General features: G+C 40.9%; 1 protein-coding gene across 3 annotated transcripts in view; it reads left to right on the top strand.

Annotated features, from left to right (window-relative positions):
• LOC121947357 (neuron navigator 1-like) overlaps positions 1-22,758 on the top strand; it is a 113,931-nt gene extending 91,173 nt beyond the window's left edge. The window contains exons 10-33 of one of the 3 annotated variants that reach the window (XM_042492370.1): positions 3,888-4,674; positions 5,108-5,629; positions 6,550-6,591; positions 7,648-7,796; positions 7,911-8,090; positions 8,189-8,268; positions 8,694-8,771; positions 11,039-11,122; positions 12,185-12,293; positions 12,394-12,515; positions 12,654-12,662; positions 14,299-14,483; positions 14,588-14,750; positions 14,853-15,030; positions 15,134-15,222; positions 15,327-15,425; positions 15,532-15,703; positions 16,192-16,457; positions 16,562-16,713; positions 16,802-16,873; positions 16,982-17,187; positions 17,288-17,406; positions 18,476-18,664; positions 20,267-22,758. In XM_042492370.1, coding sequence (XP_042348304.1) covers positions 3,888-4,674; positions 5,108-5,629; positions 6,550-6,591; positions 7,648-7,796; positions 7,911-8,090; positions 8,189-8,268; positions 8,694-8,771; positions 11,039-11,122; positions 12,185-12,293; positions 12,394-12,515; positions 12,654-12,662; positions 14,299-14,483; positions 14,588-14,750; positions 14,853-15,030; positions 15,134-15,222; positions 15,327-15,425; positions 15,532-15,703; positions 16,192-16,457; positions 16,562-16,713; positions 16,802-16,873; positions 16,982-17,187; positions 17,288-17,406; positions 18,476-18,664; positions 20,267-20,362 — 4,148 coding nt within the window. In that variant the 3' untranslated portion in view covers positions 20,363-22,758. The remainder of the gene's footprint in view (positions 1-3,887; positions 4,675-5,107; positions 5,630-6,549; positions 6,592-7,647; positions 7,797-7,910; positions 8,091-8,188; positions 8,269-8,693; positions 8,772-11,038; positions 11,123-12,184; positions 12,294-12,393; positions 12,516-12,653; positions 12,663-14,298; positions 14,484-14,587; positions 14,751-14,852; positions 15,031-15,133; positions 15,223-15,326; positions 15,426-15,531; positions 15,704-16,191; positions 16,458-16,561; positions 16,714-16,801; positions 16,874-16,981; positions 17,188-17,287; positions 17,407-18,475; positions 18,665-20,266) is intronic. The other 2 variants (XM_042492373.1, XM_042492372.1) reach the window with 2 other exon arrangements.
• The last annotated feature ends 1,530 nt before the right edge of the window (positions 22,759-24,288 follow it).

Raw genomic sequence — 24,288 nt, 5'->3', positions numbered from 1 at the left:
ACAGCTGCAGCAGCCCACCCTCCGGGCCTTTAGAAAGTGGTGCCATGTATCAAACGCCCATCACCACCCACTCCCTTCCTGCCAGCCAACCACACACACACACACACACACACACACACACACACACACACACACACACACAGGCGCAGACACACTCACAGATGCACACACTGACCAGCAGTGTTTTTTTTTTCCTATTGGTCCAGTCTTTCCTATGCAAGCTTTATTTTTGTGCCGGACAGAGAGAATTTATAGCTCTTAAATAAAGGCCTTGTACCAGAAACAACTGGACCAGAGACAGTGTGTGTGTATGTGTGTGTGCGTGGACATGTCTGAGATTGTGCCAGCCTTACAGAGTGTCACCCATCACACTTAACACACACTCTCACTCACATACAAAGAGCACAATAGTGTGGATTGTGCAGCTGCCTTTTAAGCACACCATCTGTGTGCTGTTTACGTAAGCACACATACACACAGTATATAGACAACCAAAACAACAGGATATTAGTTGTGCTGTTGTGTGCTGGTCTAGATACGCAGTGTCTGTATAAACGGTCCTCTTTCTGTGGGACAGTCCCGTGTTTGCGTTGCCAGCTGTTAAAGTGACAGATATGCCAAATGCGTGTGTTGAAACAGCCTATGATCTGTGTGCCAGGCTGTTATTGTTATTGATGTGAACAGCATGAATCTATCAAGGCCATTCAGTCTGCCACCGAATGTTATTAATCGGATGATGAAGTCAAGTAAAAGCAGACTTGTTGTAGCTCATCAGTTTGGAGGAGCTCATGAATTTCACCAAATGAACGGCAGACATTCTTAGATAGTTAGAGAGGTCTGTCTTTCTCATGCTGGAGATTTGTTTATTGCCGAGGTTTGGCAAGATTGTGGGTAAATGTTTGTGTGCATGTGTATGTGTGTGCATGTGTCTGTGTGTGTATGTGTTTGTGTCTGCATGCTTGCGGCATTGTAGGAGACAGAGAGTGTGAGATCTTTGAAAAAGCAACATTTCCAGGAATAGGCTAGCACCTCAATTCTGTGTTCTTACTCTGTGGTATATTCTGTAGTATCCACTATATACTGTATATAAACCATAGTATATGTTTTTGTAGTCAGTGCATATGTTTGGTTTAATTTAATTTAGAGTTGCATCTGAAAATTGCATTGATTTTTATTTAATTTACAATTGTTTGTGTTTATTTTATCTCAACCTTATCTATTTATTGTTAATGTCAAAAACACACCATGCAGTGGTGAAGCGTTGCATGCTGAAATGATTGTATTTTCCTGCTGCCAGGAAGATGTTCATGTGTTTTAGGCAGTAAGAAAAATTCTTTGTTACATCGGTCAACATGTCACACGAGTCACAGGAATGTTTACTGATTGGCCGCTGGTATTCTTGGCCGCCAAAAGTTAATCTCTCCCCAACTTTTAGTGTTGCCACACTTCAGTGCAGAACCACACAGCCGCAGCCCACTGAGCTCAAAGTGGCTGGCGCAGCTTTCCATAGTCATTGCATGACAGCTTGCTGTAGTCTGCACTTTGCCACTACTTGGTGTGATTTCGGCGTTACATTATAAAACCAAAACTCACCATGAGCTCAAAAGACACAACTTAACTTTGTCGAATTGGTTGTTGGTTGTTTTTTCCAAATAAAAATCAAAGATATTCAGTTTACAGTTACATAAATGAGTGAAGAGCAGCAAAACCATGTTTGAAAAGCTGACCCATTAACACAATTTTTGCAACCCAACCTACGATTAAATACACCATTGTGCTGTTATGTCATTTTTTGTAATATACTGTATTATTCAGATAAAAGAAGCATGTGCGCAGTCAGCTCCCAATTGTTGTTGATGTAATGTAGAGTGATAATCATACTCACATATCCATAGTAACTGCCCTGTTGCTATCAGGCAGCTGCATCCTCAGCTGAGGAATGATATTTTATCAAACATCCTCTGCAAATTTTTTCAGTTTGCTGCATGAAACTGCTGTTGGAGTGTCCACATAGATCCATGGGCCAGATAGGCACCTGATTAATTTTTTTTTCATCTGCTTCCTGACTGCATTTAGTTCATTTTTACCCATGCCTGAATTATAAAATGGTAGGTTAATGTTTTTTTTACCTGTTACAATACTTTTTTGCAGATTACCATGACTACCTGCAGGACTCTGGTGGACGTTAGTAATGTTTACATTCAGTGTTTATTTGGTGTGTTTTGCAAGATGATGGTGGAACTTTGGAGCTGACGTGCACATTTTGTTTACATTTTTTTCCAGATGTCAGCACTGCCTCTATTTCCTTGTGCATTGCATTATGGGACAATAGTGTCCCTTAACAGTAGAGTCAAACATTAACTTGGTTTTGGTGTGAATGCACTGAATACCTGCTAGAATTAGTATGTTGTTTGGAGGTGGGACAACGTGCAGGTTATTCATCCTCCTGTCAGCACTGGTGAATCATGTATCTCTCTTTGTTCTGTCACACACTTGCAGATAAACTCAGCCACCTTTCTTCAACAAGTGTTTGCATACCTCTCACAGACACACAAATATATACATTGACACTGTATCCAAAAAAGCCCCACATATAAGCACACACACGTTGATGGGAGAATGAGGAGTCTAGAAACGAGGCGGTGTCCGAAAGGTTATGCAGAGGATTTCTCTGTCTGCCTGTGTCTTCAGATCTCCTCAGACATGCAGAGGCCTCTTGCGTCAAGATGTGGTGATTCATGTTGTCTGCACGCTGCTGTGTCAAGCCTTGAGCTCCATTGTCTCCATAACCAGTTGGTGTCAGTAAATCAGGCTTCATTTATGTCAAAATTAATATATGCGCCTGGATTCTGTCAGTATGTGTGTCTGCTTCTCACTGTCCTGTTGGCAACGTGTATTTCTGAAGCTTAATGTTCTTGGAACGTGCCGTGTTGCGGTTATACGATGGATTGAGTTTATGACTTGACATGTAAACTCAATTTTCACATTTACAAAAGAGCTCCAAGCATAATGCGTTGTCAGTGTCACATTCCTATAAGATCCAATCACTGAGAGCTGTGAGTGTGTGTGGTATATATATGTCTGGCTTCATGTGTGTGTGTGTGTATTTTGTGGTTTTTTCAATACCCGTAAGTGACTCCAGATGTCCCAAGGCAGCACGCCGGTGGGTCCCATTCAACAGCAGTTCTTTGACTCTGTTAATGCCTTGTATATAAACCTCCCATAACAACTCCCATTAGATACAAATTAAGAGCGTGGGTAGTGTAGGCTTGCACTTGTGTGGGTGGTGCAAACACTACACATGTGTCTAATAGTTTTCTCTCATAATAACTTCCAAACAAGCCCAATTAATTTGCCAACTGGGAAATGTACAGATGGGAACAAAATCACATTATTTTCCTTCCACCTCTGTTCCACCAGGCTATCTCTCGCTCCGCCTTCTCTCCCCAAAGAGGCTTCAGGAGTGGAGAAACTCTTTTATACTGGGTGTTTCATGCACTTTTGTACCCGCAGACACGCTTCGTGAATGTGAACACCAGTTTTCCACGGCACATGTTAATCTCAGTGCTTTGCAGCTGTGACACACAGACGTGCACATACTGGGAAGCCAGAGAGAACTGTTTTAGCTCATCAGGATGGAAAAGAGGAGTAACCACATGATAACAGTGTATGAGGGTAGATGCTGGCTGAGAGTCTCGTCTATACAGTTTGCCTGCTCAGACAGGGATTTGGTTTTATCAGCAGACAGTCAGACCCTGTAGGTGGTCAGATAAGATATCATGTCCTAATATGGCTTGGTTAGTCTCACTCACCATCAGAGACTGTTTAAACTGTTGAAGTTACTCATCCATGACTTTTTTTCTTTTTCCCCTCCTCCACCTCTTTAGGTACAGTTAAGTCAGATGGGAAGCCAATAGACAAGTCCCGATTAGCAGTAAAGACCTCCGGCCTTCAGCGCTCCTCTTCTGATGCCGGTAAAGACCACAGAAATGGCATCAGTGCTGGTGAGCAACGTAAACCTCCATCTGGTCTAGTCAGGCCCTCCACTGGTGGAAACTTTGGCTTCAAGAAGCCTACCACTGCTACCAATAACAACACAAACAATCCCAGTATGCCCTGCGGCTCTGCAGCTGTGGGGAAGATTCCTAAAACATCGGGTATACCTGTCAAACCAGGAGCTGGTGGTGGTGGTAGTGGTGGAGGACGCAAGACAAGTCTGGATGTTTCAAGCACCGACCAGAGTGGTTTTCTATCTCCAAATGCAAGGACGTCTCTCCAGTACCGCTCGCTGCCTCGCCCAGCAAAGACAAGCACCCTGACTCTAACCCGACCGAGCTCAGCTCGTCCAATGAGTACTACCATGGACTCCGGCTCTGGACTGATTAAACCTCCCCAGGGCTCTAGGCTCAAAGAGCCCGCCTCAGGGCTTGGTTCTGGGTTGAGTAAAGCAGGTGGTCGTGGGATCCCAAGTCCCGGCCCTGTCAATCAGACAGACAGAGAGAAAGAGAAAGAGAGGGCCAAAGCTAAAGCTGTGGTATCTGACTCTGAGTGTGGAGGTGGGTCTCTGAAGGGCAGCCCAGCTCAGACCCCCTCAGAGAACGGAGGGAAGCTGCAGGGCCTGAGACCTCCCAGCAGTGGCAAGAGCATGGATCTGCCCTCACCCAACACACACAGGTACTGGGCTTCAGATACTACCACAAAACACACATCCTTAAAAAGTCTTTTTTTGTTAAATAATTTCATAAATTCCTCCTCCTAAACTTCTCATGATGGGAATCCAAGCAGTGGAATCTCACATGCAGAGTGAGGAACACAAAATAGCCAAAACAAATGACCAGCAGTGTCAGATATTTCCCACTTCTGTCGGTAAACCAAATAGATTCTTCTATGATAATATATGTTCATTGCCTTCCATGTGTTTTACTCTAAAAAGGGTTGTTTTTTTCAACATTTGACATAAATAATCAAATTTTTTTCTGAACAAAAAAAACCATTTTATGTTACAGTAAACACCTTGCCTAAAGCTGCAGGAAGCCTGTTCACACTTTCACATACAAAACAAGTATGAAAATGTGTTCAACTCAACACTGTCTGTCTTTGTTTTCAGGTTATCTGGGATGCGCAGCCTGGCAAAGCCTCCATCTATGGCCCAGCTGGACAAGCTGAACTCCAACAGCCTAGAGGTCGGAGTTCAGGACTCCCTGCCACCTAAAATTCCTCCCTACTCTAAACTCCAGGACCTGGCCAGCTCAGCAGGAAGCTCCCCTGGCCCCTGCCTGACCCCCAGCCCTGCTCCTTTACTCAATGTGAACTCTTCAGCCTGCTTCTCAAGCTCAGGGACAGGGTTGGGGCCCAGGCAGGTCTCTTCTCTCGGGGTTCAAGGGAACGGCGGGAACACCTCTCCCCTGCTCTACCCTCGTCTGTCTGGGCTGCATCGCAGCATGGAGTCGCTGCCGCTCCACATGAGTCTGGCCCCGGAGCCTCAGGAGATGGAACAGGAGAAGGAGAGGGAGAGTTTGGTGAGAGGCTACACCACCTTAGAGTCCCGACATAAAGATAGACAGGACGACAGAGGCCCTCCTGCCAGCTGGAGCTCTGGAAGTAAAGTCTCGTTGTCTCTCACAGACAGGTGAGATTGAGTAATCTTCAGTTTTTCATATACTTCAAACCCAACAACACAACAGTTTACATGCAAAGCATATGTTTTGTCATTCATATTTTATAACGCTGCTATGTAACTCCACCTACTGGTCCGCTAAAGAACTGCATTGACATTATTCAGTGTTCAGGGATGGCAGGAGTGATCAGGGCAGTTCTTTGACATGTTATTCCTTAGAATAATAATCCCTCCTCTTATCGAGTGGGCACCTGGAGCAGTGATTCTGGTAGCATTTGTTGACAAAATGCTGCTCATACTAGAACGGTATGGAGCTATTTTTTAAAGCAGTGGAACTGATAAAGCCAAGAAAAAAAAAGCTGTTCACACCTTCAAAGACAATAACAAACAACACAATAAAAACATTGTTGTCAGGGTATTCTCAAGAATATTACTTTTGACCAGTGGTTTCTTTAGACTAATTACTAAAATAAATGTGTCTGAATTTGACTCTAATAGAGACAAAACAATTGCAAGATGATGACCTCCATCCATTAGACATCCTATAGTAGTCACTGAAATATATTGTATATTTCATGTGTTTGCAGTGTATGCTGTACAAGATGCTACAAAATGCCCAAAATATAGAATTTGGCTTAATGGGAAGGCTAATTCAACTCAACTCAACCATAAGTAAAGGGAACAACATGCATGCCCACCCATTGACACACAAACACACACACACACACACACAGGCTCAGGGCTTTTTAGGCTGTTATTACTACAGGCCTATTATCAGTGTTGTACAGGCCTCAGTGACTAAAGTCATAATTATTGGCTGACACCAGCTGTCTGCCAGTTTTACTGTGCTTCTTTGTGCCTTCTGCCTGATCTGAGAGTTTAATAACTCCCTGCAGCAGAGGTTGAATATTGTCATTGTTTAATCTCCACAGTTCTCAGAGAGACAGAAACACACTGCCAAAGAAAGGTTTAAGGTAAGTGCAGAAGCACATACACGCTCTTATACGCCACACAGTCAGGCACTGACGGTTTGATGCCAATTTTGGCACAGTCCTGTAATTGCACACACACAGAGATCCCATTGATAAGATCCTCAGTGACACCATCCACCCTATAGCTGCGTGAATAGCTATTTAAAGGTGGATGGTGTCACCTGATGCGAAAGTCAAATATCAACAGCCAATCAGGATTGGTGTAATGAGATAAATCCTTCTGAGGAATACGCAGGGAGGCGCATCCCATAGTGAGACATCTCACTCATGCTACTCTGAGAACCGGGGTTATGCAAGTAACCTAAAGTTAATCCTCATCATCTCTGTCACTCGAATTCCGAAAATCCTGTTTTAATCCCCTCAAAATTGTATGTCATTGTTTCCCACTGAAAACATTTAGTTTGTCTTTCCACTCATACTTTCCAGATATTAGTACTGGGTAACACTGTATTTTTAACTCCTAGTATTTAACATTTTAGAATCGCATATAAACATTTAATTAATATAAGTTCTTGTTTAACAACTTCAGCTCCTCCTGTAAAGCATCTATAACTGTATGCTGCTAAGAAAACAGATAATAGATGACAGTATACGATGATACAGTTGTAATAATATAAAATCTTCATAGGAGAAGTTATAATTGTGGAAAATACATTAATGAACACATTCATAAAAATGTCCTTGTACCTGCTCATAGCTACATTGTAATTTCTTGTAAAAATTAAAAGCAGTATTTAAGGATTTCAATTAGTCATGCCGTGCTACCTTGAATTTGTTAAGAAAGATTTGTTGTTGTTTTTGTCGAGCTTGTAAAAGGATGTTTTGATATAGTTTTTGGTGTTGTTAATTATGGTCCCCAATCAATCAGTAAATCAATATGTTTGCCATTTTCACGGTGTGACCAACTGATATACTAATGTTCATTTGGAAGTTGAAGTATTCCTTTAACACTGTACATGAATTTACAAATGATCTACAATGACTGACATTTTTTCTATTTACTATGAGTGACACTGACTTTACTCTTTGTCTGTGCAGTTTCAGTGGTGCCTCCCAGGTCGAGGAGGAAGGGAAGGAGAAAGGAGAGCGAAGACACTCTCATACTATTCTCAGTATGACCGACTCGCTCACTCTTCCACTGCTGTCCTCACCCACCTCCCTGCCCCGCAACTCAAAAACTAGTATGGGTGAGTTTAAACACATGTAAACACTCTTTAAAGCATCCTGATGAGAATAGCTCTTCACTATGTATGCATTTCAGGTATAACATTGCTAACTTGACCCCTGCCCTCTCTTCCTAGTACCCAGCCCTGTCGGCGGACCTCCGAGGATGACTCGATCCAACAGCATCCCAACACACGATGCCTCTCTGGAGCTATACGGAGCGTCTCCGCTGGGCAGTACACTGTCACTGGCTGAACGCCCCCGCAGCATGGGAATGGTTCGCTCCGGATCCTTCAGGGACAAGGAGCAAGACGAGGGTGAGCCCACTGAATTATGATGACATCTGTTGTTCAGTGTTTTTGTACAGCTCAGTTATAATTAATTGATTTTGTTGCTCTTAATTTTCTCCTCTCAGTTCATGGGTCGGTTCTCTCCCTGGCATCCAATGCCTCGTCAAGTTACTCCTCGGTGAGTGTGGGCAGCATGCAGAATCAGGTAGATACACCTCAGTATGTTATGTGGTGTGAGTGTTTGTGTGTAACAGTGATGCTCTCCTCTCATTTCACACTTTAAAAAGAGACAAGACTTTCTCCCTTGGTATGCCAGATACCTTATTAGTCTCCTCTCCTCTCTACTCCTCTCCTTTTGTCTCATCTAACCACTTGACTTTTATTCCCTCTGCTTCCAAAGGCTGAGGAAAGGATTCAGGGAGAGGTAAGCGTGTTCTTTCCTGCTCTATCTTCTCCTTTGTCTCATTTCTGTCCCTTCACCCATCAATTTCATCTCTGTTGTCTGCCGGAGAACAAGTCCGTCATTCATTTCATGAACAACATCCAATCCAAGTCACCTGTGTAACGTCTGCAGCTGTCAGCTTTAAATTTGTTTTTAAAATCGTTTAACACACCTGTTTTTCCTGACAGCAAATACGTAAACTGAGGAGGGAGCTGGAATCGTCGCAGGAGAAGGTGTCTAACCTGACGACACAGCTGACGGCAAACGTATGTACTGTTTGTCTGTTATCTTACTAATCATTAATAAATGGCAGTACCTACTTGCAAATAAGAGAAAAACTCCTGCACATTGTCTAACTTCCAAAAATCATTATTTTGATGCAATGTTTTGGTACTAGACCTTCATCAGGCAAACAACTTGCATAAAGAGCCCATAACAAATTTTCCTTTTTAGTAGTCTCAAAATTTCATCTTAAAAATATACAAATTATCTTAAAGGTTACATTTTGTATTTTTTAAATCAAAAAAATTATTAATAAAAGGAGAAAAACTTTTCTTTGTTCAACCACACTGGAATCCATTTGATTGACATTTGCCATAATTAAAGCGACATATTGCAGCCTTTCACCTCGAGGCAACAAATTTGTAAAAGCCCCTCCCTCCAGTTTTACACCCTTATACTTGTCACTCATCTTGATAAACTGTCCACCTCAATGACATCTACCCCAAGGCAGAGGTAACTGATACTCATAAAGACTCCATGAGTGTTGAACAAGTGAGGACAGGCACGAAAGAGAAATGTATTGCTCTTTTGTTTCTTACTGCTTGAATTCCATTTCACTTATAAGTTTCTTTAGTTCATGTTAGTGAACCATTTTATTGCTGCTAGAGTTATGCTCTCGCTTTTTCTGCAAGACAGTGGATCCAGACCTTTAAAACATATGCTGGTGTTCTGTAAGGTATGTTTGGCCTTGCATAGGTGCATAGGTGCACACCATAACGCAATATTTTTCTCATTGTCAACTTGTACTGTTCCAAGACTAACAACAACAATGAACTGATTCTACTAATAAGTTTTACGTGTGAGCCCAAAGCCTAATATAGCGTGTTTCTCTGTGAAATAGAACTCCATTGTTGTCCAAACACTGTCAAAAACAAATCTATCAACCACTGGGAAACATGTTCGGTTATTATGATTAACATGAAAGGCGTAGTATACTTTTTCCCTTGTACTACACTCCTTCCTGAGCTGAAAATACTAATTGTTGGACCAAAATCTGCAGCTGTAAGGGATGATGTGCAAGCAGCTTTTTTTTGCACAGTGGCGAGTCCAGACTTTTTTTTTTTTTTTTTTATACTGGAGTGGCCCAAGTGGGGCACTAAGTTATGCAGGGATTGCATGAAATATGAGCACTGCTGCGGGCACATGCATCAGTATAGCTTTAATTTACCATTTTTTGTCTTCACCACCCACTTACTTTAAATACTACATTGCAGAATCTTACAGTCATGTTCATATTTTAGTTTAAAAGATAAATAGACCTACCAATCACAACACAAGACAGTGATTTGCCAATAGTTACAGTGCCCTGACATGAAAAAATATTCAGCCTTTTATTTAAAAAAAATAAATAAAATACACGATATATCCATGACCTGTTTTTAAAGATTTGAGTATTACCAGCCAATCCACTTCTCACAATATTTACCCTTCAGATAAAACAGTAAAGAGGTGGGCAGAGAGAGATTTAAAATTCAAGCTGTGGAATGTCAGTCATAGATCATTTCTGTGCCGTCTTAGCACATTTCTTATCCATGTGGGGCCCGAATAATGCTAACCTTCTCCTGAACCTCTTGCCAAGCCACTTAGCTATGACACACACACACACACACACACACACACACACACACACACACACACACACACGCAGGTGCCTTGCCCTTTTTCTCAACTCTGCAAGGTTGTTCCTGAACGACCACCCTGTCAGCGTTTCCATTTGTCCGAGTGCAGCAGTACAGCACAGCCGTTATGCACAGCTTCATGCAGCACACATCGATCAAGTGTTGTTGTGTGTGTGAGATTTTTTTTCAGACTGTTTGACCTTATTATGTGAGGGCAGTGAACGGGCAAAATAGATGCACGGATCACATCACGATTATGTGCGATTAATGACTTGGCTTTATGCATTATTCTACTGTGTTAATACATTCTTTAAAGGAGAGGGGAAAGTCATTTTCCCTTCCTGCTCTGGGCTGAAGTGTGTGTGTGTGAGAGAGAGATTAGGGAGGAGGAGAATTTTCCACAGGAGACATCCTGTTTAGCCTTTGTGTGTTATTCAGTCTTTTAGCACCTCGAATACGAGGGATAAAGGGGCAGAGGAAATCTGTTGAATCTTTTCCTGTATTGGGTGTTAATTTTAGTTTCATTCATCTCCCTTTACTTTATCCGTGTCTAGATGTAAATGATGCTTTGATTAGATCAAGAATTAATCACATTTTGTTTTATTGTTTTTGACTTTATCTTTTCCAAACAGGCAAATCTGGTGGCTGCCTTTGAACAAAGCTTGCAGCTGATGACAACGCGGCTGCAGAGTCTGTCAATAAGCCACGAACAGAAGGTAACGTCACATCCATTTCAAACACAAACTTAAATTCCAGCTGCAGCCCACCATTGTGCTTGCCTTATAAGCAGCGAAGAGCAGGCGGTATTGTGCTAACATGGAGCGAGGTGACTTTGATCACAGCCTGCGGTTAGGAGTTGAATGTAGGTTAAGGGCTCGCGCCGCAGTCCCACAGGGTGACTTAGTGTGAGAAGAGGACAGAGGATCAATGAAAAAAAACCTTCGCTTTAGGCTGAGTGAAAAGTGCAAACAGCTTGCATGTGCACGCACACCAAACATCACATTCCTGCATTCTTCAGCCTTTGTATCCGTTTTGCTGTGGATAAATTGATCAGTGCCTGAGGCGGTGTTTAGTGTGTGCACAAATGTGAGGAGTCTCTCTTAGTGCTTCATGCCTTGCTGCTCCCACTGAAAGACCCGTCTAGACCACTCCAGAGAAACTCTTTGTTGTGTGTGCCAGCGCGCTGACCTGTGCAGCTCAGCCTGGAGCACAGGCTCTTTAACCTTGAGGAGATGGGCCGGGTGGCTCTATGTAGAGAGGAGTGAGATCGACTTTAGCACACAATGAGCAGCACAGAAAGGCTCTCTTGTTCTTCAGTCTTTGTCGTTTTGAACTGTTAACATGCCAAGCAGGTGTATGAGTGCATAAATTTACAGTTAAAAGTAAAGTGACAGTTTAAATTTATTTATTATTTATTTATTATTCATTTATTTATTTTTAAAGAGTAAACAATAAGAATAAAGATACATAATAGCACTATGTCTGAAGTGGTGATAAACTATCATATGCCTAATTAGTTATATTTTCTTACACAACATTTTCATTTAATTTTTTAATTTTTAATTTTTTCTTCCCTTTCCATTGCTCTGTTCTATGCTTGAGCACCCCAGTCACTGTAAAATGCAGGGGAAAGGAAAAAACGTCACGTTTTTCATTATGAAAAGTTTAACCTACTTTGCTTCTTTAAAATAATATACTAACTGTCATACAGCTCTGAGTTTTGCAGACTAATCTATCCCAATCAAACCCACTAACATTTATTAAATTTTTTTGTATAGGACTCAGAGCTGGTGGAGCTGAGGGAGACCATCGAGGCTCTTAAGGTCAAAAACGAAGAAGCCCAGGCTGTCATACAAGGAGCCTTAAACAACCCAGATAATATGAAAGGTTTGGAGACGAACCAGTTGATATTTCTGTTTTCTTTTGTCCCTCTGCACACCTGCCTGTATCTCTGCCCATTTTGATGATGAGTTTTATTGTTTACCAGACATGCAGATTCGACGTCAGAATTCATGTGAAAGCATCTCCAGTCTCAACAGCCTGACCAGCATGTCCAGCATAGGCAGCTTGAAGGACCAAGATGCCAAGAAAAAGAAGAAAAAGAGCTGGGTAAGAACAGGCGCTGCATGTGAGGAAGTGACTTACTCTCACAACCTGGTGTTTGTCTCTGCTGTGTTTATTCTCTGCAGTGAAAATGCCATAGTAGTAAGTGTGACAAGTCTCTCCCTCCTCATTTTTCTGTTTTAGGTCTTTGAGGTGAGTGCAGTCATTGTGTCCTCATAAAGCCTCTATAATTTTCTGTCATACAGCATTATGAAACATCTTAAACTCTAATCCTCAAGTACCCTCCATCTCTGCTCATTGACCTCCTAAAGTACTGATTAACTGTAATTCAGTTAGAGTGGCAATCAGCAGACATGATGTTCTGTAAAAGTTCTCACTTTAATTATCAGTTTATTGATTGGGGTTGTCAAATTATGTTTCCCCTCATTTACACCATGCTTTATTGTGTATTTCTTCCTTCGTTGATTTTTTTACAACCTTACTGAGTAACCCATACTGACCTAAAAGCTGGGTACAAAATCTGCAAAAACACTGGCTATAACTTTGACCTATTTACAGAAAATGACTGGAAGCCTTAAGGAATAGTTTCTCATCTTGGGAAATATGCCTATTTGTTGTCTTGCCAAACTACTCTCAAGTCTGTCAGGTAAATAAGAAGCTACCGTCAATAGCCTGTAAGCTTAGTGCATCATAAAGACTAAAAAAGACGGGTAAACAGGCAGCGAGCTTGGCTCAGTTTGAAGTTACCAAATTTGCGTAGCTGCACATTTGCTTGATGAATGTGTTAGTAAGCTGTAGAGGTACTGGTGGGCCTTTTTTTCTTTTTTTTTAAATTCATGCTAGCTGTCTTCCGCTGCTTGCATTCATAATGCTAAGCCCAACTAATAGCCAGTTGGTTCAGACTTCATATTTAATAGGCGGTATCAATCTTCTTATCTCACTCATGGCAAAAGAGAGAATAAGCTTTTCCTAAGATGAGGAACCACTCCTTTAAGGGGTAACTTTGGTGTTTTTCAATCTTTTTTTTCTTTTTTTTTTTTTGTCAAACAAGTAAGTGGGAATCTAAATTTTTGACCAGTATTAAGTGAGACCGCTGCAGCCTGCAGCCATGAGAAAGGCTACAATGTAACCACTTGGGGCGTGTTGGAACCGTCTGTTCACATCCACTAAAAGTGCTTGTTTTGGCCACTGACATGCTCAGATTATATTGTCTGACAATCCCCACAGTGATAGACCTTTCTGTTTATACTAAGATACTGTTTGACTGGAAACAGCCCTGAAACCACTATTGCTTATTCCACCAAACTCCATGTGAAGAACCAGCATATTTTCACATTCAACTAGGTAAATTAAGAATTTATTTCAACCAAACCAGAGCTGGTGACTGCTGGAACAGTACAAAGATGAAGCAAGGCAGTTTTAATTAGTTTTATTATATTTCTGTTGACTCTAAATTAAGTGAATTCTACAAAGACAAAACTATTATTTATTTAAATAGAGTCTTATGGCTTTGGTGAGAGCGATTTGGGGGCTGTTTCTGGTGATTTTACTCTTTAAAAAAAGGTCTATCTCTGGCGAAAACAAGCACTTTTAGTGGACCCATTTGAAAAATTGTTGTTCCTAGGAGTCACTTAGACTCAAAAGCATGGGAACATAATGTCCAAGTTAAAAAATACCAAAGTTAGCTTTAATATCAAGCATGTATTGGGTTAACAATCCTAACACCACATTCTTTTTTTTACCTCGCCAAGTAATTAATGTAGTAATCCACTGAATATTAGTTCAATGGCCGTCTCTCCTTCTTTCTCGCTCCTCTCCACCGTTGTAGCTGAGGAGCTCTTTCAACAAGGCATTCAGCATTAAGAAAGGCTCTAAAACATACTCAGACATTGAGGAAATTGCCACCCCTGACTCCTCGGCTCCCAACTCCCCAAAGATGCTCCATGAGGGAGGAGATGAAGGAGAAAATCAGCCCTCAACCCTCAATACTTCGGCCTCTGCCACCTCATCTGTGTGAGTACACAAACACCTGCCTACAGCTCTTAGCTCAATAGTGAGAAAGCCAGTTTAGCCATCAGGGGTGTCTGGCACTGATATGCAAATCTTGTCCCCTCCAGGATCATGGAGACTACAGAGGAGGGAGATAATGAGGAAACGGCAGTATCAGACTTGCGCTCAGAACTCTGGGTGAAAGAGAGAGAACTGACAGACATCCGATTGGAAGCCTTAAGCTCTGCACATCAGCTGGAGCAGCTTCGAGAAGCCATGAACAGCATGCAGGTTTGTTTTGCCTGTATGTTCTAAGACCTGCAGTATTAATGATGATTTGTTTGTGAGTTAATATAACTAGAATTTAAATTTTTTTACCTTCCTGTGTCATAGTCAACGGTGGAGAACCTGAAGGCGGAGAATGACCATTTGAAAACAGGCTCCGGCCCCACCTCTTCCACATCCCAGCCCTCAGGTCTGGCCTCTCTTCTCGGGCCGTCACTGAGGCAGCCAATGAGCATGTCCCTCACCAAGTCCTTCAGCCTCAGTCTAAATGATTGTAAAGATCCCGGTAAGAGACGAACATAGAATCCTACCTTTTTTTCATGCATAGTATATAGATACAAGTTGTATGTCTATACTTCTTTCATGGGGTCTTTTCTGTACTTTTTCAGACACGTCTTCAGTTGACTCATTAAGTATGTCTTCCCAGCGGGATGAGGTGTGTGCACGAGTGCTGGTCCGCATTGGAGATCAAGCAGAGGTAAACACAGAACACCTTTAATGGACATGATATTCAATTATGTTACCGGCTTTAAATGGAACAGCTGGGTGATTGTACGTGTTTTCTTATCTCTGTCTGTTCAGGACAGTAAGCAGCAGCAGGATTTCTACCTGGGCTCAGTGCTGGTCGGTGCAAGAACTGACTGGTCCTGTCTCGACACTCTTATAGCTAAGACCTTCAAGGTAAGTCAATGCTGGTCCTCTCTCAGTGCATAGATATTTGTTGTTCTAATTTATAGTATAGCTGTGATTTGATAGATTAGTGCTTATTTGTTATCTTTTTCACCAGGACTATCTAACTCAAGTGGACCCGACTGCCAGTCTTGGTCTGTCCTGTGATTCGCTGCACATGTACCAGCTGACCCAGGGAGTGCAGAGGGTGATAGGAGGGGACAAACCTCAAGCCTCGCCTTATCGTTGCCTTAGCAATGGTTCAGCGCGCATACTTGTCACTTTGAAAGGTTAATGATTGTCTACGATTAATAATCGTACTATTACTACTATACCAATAGTTTTTCATAAAGGAATACTTAAACCACGAAATGATCATCTGTCTATCTATTGCTTATCCTGTGTAACCTTGAGTTTGTGAAGAAAAGTTTGTTTTTCTTACATGCCTCCACGTTGAGCGACTAAAAACAGTCCCTACTCAGCAATGTATGGCCTGTAATGATAACTCAAAAAGGCAACAAATCCTTAATTGGGATGATTGTCTCACTCAAGTAAGAGTAATTTTGCAAACATGCAGCAAAGTGTGGAAGCTAGTCTGTGTCTAGATGGTAGGGAATTTAAAAACTCATGTTATGCTGTTGATATGAAAGTAGATGTGATTTGAAATAAAGGAGAAACACCAGCACTGTTTTTACATACTATATTTACAAGTTTTTAATGATGGATATAAATTCAGTTACTTCTTTTCACTCTCTCTCCTGTGTCTTTGTCTCTTTAGGTCTCAGAGAAAAATGTGTTGACTCTCTGGTGTTTGAGACTCTGATTCCTAAGCCAATGATGCTGCACTACATCAGCTTGGTGCTGAAACACAGGCGTCTGGTTCTATCTGGGCCTAGTGGAACTGGAAAGACTTACCTGGCTCAACGTCTGGCCCACTACCTCCTGCAGCGCAGCCGGACTGACTTGTCTGAGGCTGACCACGAGACCTGTGTCCTCGGTCGCAGCGCTGCTGTCACCTTCAACATGCATCGTCAGTCACAGAAGGTAACATATGACTCTGGACAGTTTTAAGTCTTTTTGCCACACAAATTTCCACTCACATAAATTTTAAATTCACTCACACTTCACTCACGTCTTTGATTTCACAGGAGTTGCAGTTGTATCTTTCTGATCTAGCAAATCAGATAGACAGAGAGAGTGGAGGAGAACTGCCACTGGTGGTTATTATTGATGACATCAGTGACTCAGCAGCCATCACTGAGCTTGTTAACGGAGCTCTCACCTGCAAGTATCACAAATGGTGAGTCATTTCAAACTGTTGTCATTTCTCTGAAGAGATAAGAAATACAGTTTCATGAAACCACATAAAATAACTGTTGGTGTTTCAGTCCTTACATCATTGGGACAACCAATCAGCCTGTAAAGATGACATCTAACCATGGTCTGCACCTCAGCTTCAGGTGAGCCTGAGAATGATTACAATGCCATCTCTTACTTTGATACATTATCAAATACAAAATAAAGCTATCCTGTGGGGTAAAAGTAACACTTCCTGCACATGACCACAGGATGGTAATATTCTCCAACAACGTGGAACCTGCAAATGGGTTCCTGCTGAGGTACCTGCACCGTAAAGCCGTGGAAGCTTACCAGGAGAAGGAGCAGGACTCTGCACGCCACCAGGCTCTCCTCCTCGTACTGGACTGGATCCCTCAGCTCTGGTACCACCTCCATACTTTCCTGGAGAAACACAGCACTTCAGACTTCCTCATAGGTGAGAGACAGCAGACACAGTATTGGTTAAGGTAGAAAACAGGAGATGGGGGATAATTGGATCTGGAACAGGATATAAGTTAACATTTTGCTTCCACTAGGTCCCTGCTTCTTCCTGTCATGCCCAGTATCGGTGGCAGAGTTCAGGCAGTGGTTCATTGACCTGTGGAACCACTCCATCATACCGTACCTGCAGGAGGGAGCCAAAGACGGCATCAAGGTGAACACATACAGATATCCTACAATGTTTAACATTACTCCCAACAACTACAACTTTATTCCTTTACCTCTTCACATATTGTTTTACAATGGATGTCTAATGGGGCATTTTCGGTTCAGTTCGGTTCAGTACACATTTTTTGCATTGAATAAGTTGTGGATGGTACCTTGAGTACTTTTGGAACCATCCCCATTTTTCGTCATCCCTCTTCTTTGGGATACCTAGCATACAGATCCGGTACTAAAAGGTGGAGCTAGAAATGCTGCAGTCCGTTGATGGGCCAGTAGAGAATCAACAGGGCTGAGCTGTGGCTGGTTTAACCACAGTTCATACCAGTAAGTTTTTCATGCATCAGTAAACTATAACTATAAAAAGAAGAAAGAATGTTTTACAACCACTAGCAGCAGCTGTGGGCAGAGAAAAAAAATTAATTCACTGGGCAGCTGGCAACTTTTAAGGTGGAACATTTACTTATAATGTTACTCAGTGCAGAGATGATGATGTGAATCAACACACCTTAAATTTCAATATGACAACTTAGACTATTCATTTGTTTTTACTTTCATTTTTGGATGGCTTTCTCTTTGAAGTTTTAGTGTTTTAAAAAAAAATGTATATTAATTGCAACCAGATTGTGTGTACTGCATGTATTCTGTCATCACTTGGAGAAAAAAACTTTGCAGAGCGCTTATACAGTCTGCGGCACAGTGTTGTGGTTCCAATGCACTCGGGCAGCACTCAACCCCAGCTCTTGCCTGACAAGGAGTCAATGCACAAACCGTTTGTTTATAAATGTCCCATTGAGAGAGACCCCCATTGCAAACTGTAGCCCAGTTCTGTGGATGATAAACAAGGTGCAGACTTCACTCTGTATCACTGGTGAATAAGAAAAAATACAGCGAGTGCTGCTGGACGGAGCAGTGAGGTGAGAACAACCCCACCCACATGTAAGAATACCGTCTGCAGTGGAAATGCTAAACAGATCTACATGTTTGTTGGTGGTACTTTTGGTTCCAGAGGCACTATACAGAAAGCTTTTGATGGAAACACAGATTATCTGTTCTCTCAGGTGCACGGACCGAAGGCAGTATGGGAGGATCCAGTGGAGTGGGTGAGAGGGACCCTCCCTTGGCCCAATGCACAGCAGGACCAGTCCAGACTCTTCCACCTACCTCCCCCCAGCATAGGTCCGCCCAGTGAGGAGAAGAAGCCCCCCAAAGATACACCTCCACCCAGCACACTGGAGTCAGACCCACTGGTAAGGTTTCTTTTGAGATGGGGGACTAGTTTAGGGTTGTGAGGATGATGGATAGGTATGAGGAGAATATGAATTGAGATAGACTTCAGGGGATCATTTTAAGGATTTCTGGTACTTTTATAGGTATTATAAAGTTTTATGTCGACATAATGTAGCTCTAATATTTTTATATTTAGTTTGAAATTTTGTCCATAAAAATACGTAGAAACCCTTCATTATGTTCTTATTTACTAAGAGACAGCACTAAGGTTTTGCACAGGCTAAAGAAAAGAAAAAAACATGCGAAAAATAGATTTGCCTGACAAACAAAAGGAATGAGAAGAAAGAAAAATGCAACAGGGCTTTTTATGTCTTCGGACTCTTACGCTGTGTTTATTGTTAAGCACCAATTTGCCTAGTCAAATTCCTTGCATGTGCTTTTGGTAGCACTTAATGACCTCAGAAGAACTGAAGCTGGGCTCATTTGCATCCGCAGTCCTAATGCTGTGCTGAATTGTGAAATTGCAGAAATGCAAAATTTTGCACCCCTGATGTTTTTTGCAACAATTTTCATAAATATTCCACTTAACTCTGGCTGGAAAGAGCCTCTCAAATGTGAGGATTTAACATTTCTGTCATTTTATGAGCCGAACAGTTATCTCAATAACCATAGATGGGGTGCCCAGTAGCTCATCTGGTAGAGCGGGCACCTCATGTACAAAAGCTTTGTCGTAGCTGCGAATCAAGTGAATCTAACCCACCTTTGCTACATGTCATCCCATCTCTCTCTCCCCCTTTCACTCTGAAGCTGTCCTGTCAAATAAAGGCAAAAAAAGCTTAAAATAGAAATGTTTTACAATTTAAGGGTATTACTATACAAGAATTGTCAGTTACTGTTTGTAAGTACAACAAACTAATCCTTTCCTCCCTAACTGCTGGTTCACACACAAGCTGCAAGCTACTATAGGAACATTACATTTGTTGTAATGGACAAGTATATGCTACAAGCTAGCAAAGCTAATTGCCAGCAAAAAACTGCCAAGTGTGCGTCGCTCTTCATCCCCAGTCCTCATTTTCAATTTTCTCTGGTAGAGTTGAAGTGAAAGCCAACTCATTTTACCTCAATATATCTGCTTTGTTTTGGGGTTTTTTTTTGCAGCTGTGCCCATTATTTTTCAGGCTCCCTCTTGGATGTGTGCTACTTATGGTCTGGCACCTTGTCGCTATCTTTTTATAAAGTCCTGACCTCACCTGTGCTGTTTTTGGCTGGGAGCTGCACACCCATTAACATCTTTAACATGGCAAAAATAGAAAAAAATGAGAAAATACAGACAAGGAGCAGAGTCTCTTCAGATAAATACACCACTTCAAATTTCTAGTGGGTCATAAGAGATGATTAAGAGGGATTACCCCTGTTTGAGTCTATACACAGTTTTTTTTTGTTTTGTTTTTTTAATTTTTTTATTCTGCAGCATATACCTTCAGTGGATAAGAAAAGTAATCTTTGGTTGCCATAATGCTGATGTATTTTAGGAGAAATTTCATCTACGCCAAGCTATTTCTAACCTTGTAAAAACAAAACATGTCTGTTAATCTGCATCTCCGTCTCCTCCTGCCACCCAGATGGCAATGCTGCTGAAGCTCCAGGAGTCGGCCAACTACATTGAGTCTCCAGAGCAGGAAGGCTGTCTGGATCCCTCTCTGCAGGCTACACTCTGAGAATAACACGCGACTGTCAGTCAAGCTGTGGAACTAGAGACTCTTTATTAAGACTGACACAGCGGGCGCAGTCCCAATGAGACTTCAAAGACTCAATAATTAACTTAACTGTGTGCTCAGTGAGCAAAGCTAAATGTAAAGGATCTATAGAGAGAGTGATTATGGACGAAGGGTTTGCTCTGCCCTGCTATCAGATAGAAACTGCTCTGACAGGAAGCTGTGATCATGTCAGGGAAAGACTTGTCTCTTCTCTGCCCTCAATTCGTTCCAGATTGTTAAATCTGCAAGTGCATGGTAACCGGAATAGTATGATGCAAAATATTACCTATAATCCTATTGATCAAGACCCATACTTTTCTTTTAACAACATTCACCTTCAAACTATTGGTGCTTATTGTTACTGGTTTTCTTTTAAGGCTTCATTTCATAAAGAAATTCACCTCAGAAGTAGGATAATCACTCGACGACGGCCAAAAAATGCACTTTATTTTCTACTTGCGGCAATTGGACTTTAGGAGGCTGTGTCAGTGACTGTGTATCAAACAGGAATCATGCAGTGCATTAGCAATTCCTCTAGATGGCAGCATCTACTCCTGCCACAGTGCTCTCCTGGTGTGCTTTCTGACTTGGTGCTCAGCAAAATTCAACACATTACTCCATAACACAGCCATGAAAATGGCCTTGAATGTTTATTTCTCATCTCAGTTCAGCCATTGTGTCATTCATTGATCAAATATCAGAGGCTGTAAGAGGAACGTGCATGGATGAATAATGATTTTTGTAGGGTCAGTCTATAAAGAAATCCTTGGTTTCCTCCAGTAATATACTGATATTATAAACACAGAAACTGACCCTACTCAACATACTGTAAACAAAAAAAAGCTTGTTTATCTTGTCTGCCCAAACAGCCTACCATTTCTGGCTATGCTTGCATATGTTCTGTATTTAGATATCGGTTTTAAAACACAAAATTCTCTTGTGATAGATGAGGATTTGAAAATCTTGATTTTGTAGGATTTTATACTGAGTCATCTTCAAAGGTCATCTGTACACAGCAGATAACACTCCACGATCGACTGTCACTCTACACTTCTGTCGTCACTTCTCACTGGGGCATTTCTCATTCATCATCCCATGAGGGGAAGTGGAGAACATCAGCGAGAATTTTTAAAAAAAAGAACATACCTGTCATCAGCTGAAAAAAGAGTTTCCTTCCGCATCACATTTTCTTTTTTTATCTTTTATAACACCTTTTTTTCAAACTGTTTCCTTCTCGCATGAGAGTTACTGCAAGAGTTAGAGCTGTGGGAAAGAAAGGTTGAAACTTATTTTTAAGTGGCTTCCTCCTATTCCTTTCCTTTGTTCATTTGCACATAATATATGTTTGATTACAGAGTATTTATTGCTCAAATCTTGACTGTTCTTGTGACGAAGGAAGAAGGCACAAAAAGGTGTGTAAGAGGAGAAAACTGTAGGTAGTAGAGATAAACCTCTCAGCCCCTTTGACCCTGAAGTACCTCAGACTGCCATACTCTGTCCAGATGTTCCTCTACTTTCCAAACAGGGTGAAAAGTAGAGACACAATGCCTAAATCTATCTGTGCCTGAAACACAATTTGGCCTAAAGCTGCTTCTGAGCTGCTGAAATCTACCACGCGGAGGCCTCGATTCAGAGGAAACATCATCACTTCCTCTCACCTACTCTGATGTCACTTTATTGTCGTCACCTTGTGGGGTAATCAGTTTTGAGCTTTGGCTGGTGGTCATGGTGGTAAGCTGTTAAGATGATGTGCATGTCAGTTAATTCTGCAGTAGATGTGTATCATGACTGGACTGCTTGCGTGAGCTTTGACACCATTTGTGTGAAAGACTTGACATCTTTTTGGAGTTGCCTAAGAGTTGGAAGCAGTGTAGGAAAATATTTTAGCCTGGAGATGATATGTTAATGCATGTATCCCCTGGTTTGTTCCCAAAGTTTTGTTTCATTGGACCTACCACACTAAACCTTATCACGGGAGGGATTTTTATTAACTGGATATCTTCCTCTTTTCACATTGCTTTTAAGAGCAGACATTTGTTTTTTCTTATGCAAATATTTGTAAAGGTTTCTTTCTCTTTTGTACATGACATCACTATTGTAAACACTGTAAATAGTCAGTGCATCTGCGACAACAATCACTTAAAAAAAAATTGTAGAGATCTAAGAGAAGGCATGGCCCCTGTATGCAGAAAACGGGCGTCTTCGGGGGTTTTATTGTCCTCCTCTGGTGGGAAGGAGCATTTGGCTTAAAAGGGGCCCTAATAATGGTTGTATGGCATGTCTCTATAACCACATCAAATCCCATATGTCTAACATTGAGCAATGAACACAATAAAGTCATGCCATTCGTCACAGCACTGCCTCGCTTGGCTGTTTGACATTATGGTATCCACTAGGAGGTGCTCATACTTCTGTATGTGATCATTTATTATGTTGTATGAACATTTTAACTGTGTGATGCTTTTTGTTACAGCAAAAAAAAAAAATATTTTGCATTACTTAAATGTAGATTTAACTGTTTGTACATGTTTTAAAAAATTAGTTATTATTACAACAAGCCCGCGTAGGGTGAGTCATTATGATGAGAAACTTTTTTAAAATAATGACTTAACTCTAAATCATGGCTTACTATCTTAGAATAATGACTTACCTATCTCAAATTAATAATTTTGTAAGTCGAAATAAATAAATCAAAATTAAAAAAATAACATCTCAAAACACAGACTTTCTTATTTTAAAATAGTGAGTTAATATCTTAAAACAATGACTTACCTATCGTAAAATAAATGTGTATCTCAAAGTAATGAGTAACTTTCTCAAAAGTGATGAGTTATTTCTAAATAATGACTTGCATGAGTTGCTAACTCAAAATGATAAGTTAATATTTCAAAAACAATGAGAAACTTCCTCAAAAGAATGACTCACTAATCTCAAAATAATGGCTCACTTATATCAAAATAATTATTTTGTATACTCAAAAAAGACACTATCTCGAAATAATGGGAAACTCTCTAATGGCTAGTATCTCATATGGTTACTAAAATAATGACATGCTTATCTTAAAATATTGAGAAATTTAATGACTCACTTTTCTCAAATAAATGACTTTGTGTTTAAAAATTGTAAGTTTCGCAAAATAATGACCTTATATCTTAAAATAATGACATACTTATCTAAAATAAAATGCGAAGTATCTCCAAGTAATGACTTACTCAAAATATTGTCTTACTGATGACAAAATAATGACTTGGAAGGCCTATCTCAAAATTGACATTTCAAAATAAAGACTTTCCCGTCTCCAAATGAGAAATTTTCTAATCATTTTTAGATATTAACATAATAATTTGAGAATACTTCTAATTCATTTTTTTAAAGTTTTTTTTTTGTAAATTAAGTTTTTATTTAAGTCTTACGATTAATCAAACATCATATTAAGAAAAAAACACCCAAAAAACAGGCAACCACAGAGCATAACGAAGCATATCATCATTTGTTACATACTGGATATAGTGAGTGACGTTAATTAAAGGAAATAAAGCAAAATAAATATGCCTTCCTACCTTAACATGTTATAGGCACCTATTTCCACCATTTATGTAATTTACATATTTTTTTACATTTAAATTTATTTATATTTCTTTATTTATTTACATAAAAATATGTACCCAAACCTGGGAAAAAATGTTTTTTATTATCATGACTTACAGGATTTTTTTTGTCATCACACTGGTGGAAATATGCTTCCATACTGCAGACATGAGGATGTAACTGAGATGGGGGGGGTTAAAATCAGGGGATGGGTGGAGTTGTCTTCATGCCCATCAACCCTCTCGCTATATAAGATCCCCTCCAGGCTCCTTCATCCTGAGGACTGGCCGTCTGTCAGC

Source organism: Plectropomus leopardus, chromosome 8, assembly GCF_008729295.1.
Source record: "Plectropomus leopardus isolate mb chromosome 8, YSFRI_Pleo_2.0, whole genome shotgun sequence".
Classification (NCBI taxonomy): Eukaryota; Metazoa; Chordata; class Actinopteri; order Perciformes; family Serranidae; genus Plectropomus; species Plectropomus leopardus.
The sequence above is the reverse complement of the archived record's forward strand: the minus strand, read 5'-3'. Positions and strand labels throughout refer to the sequence as shown.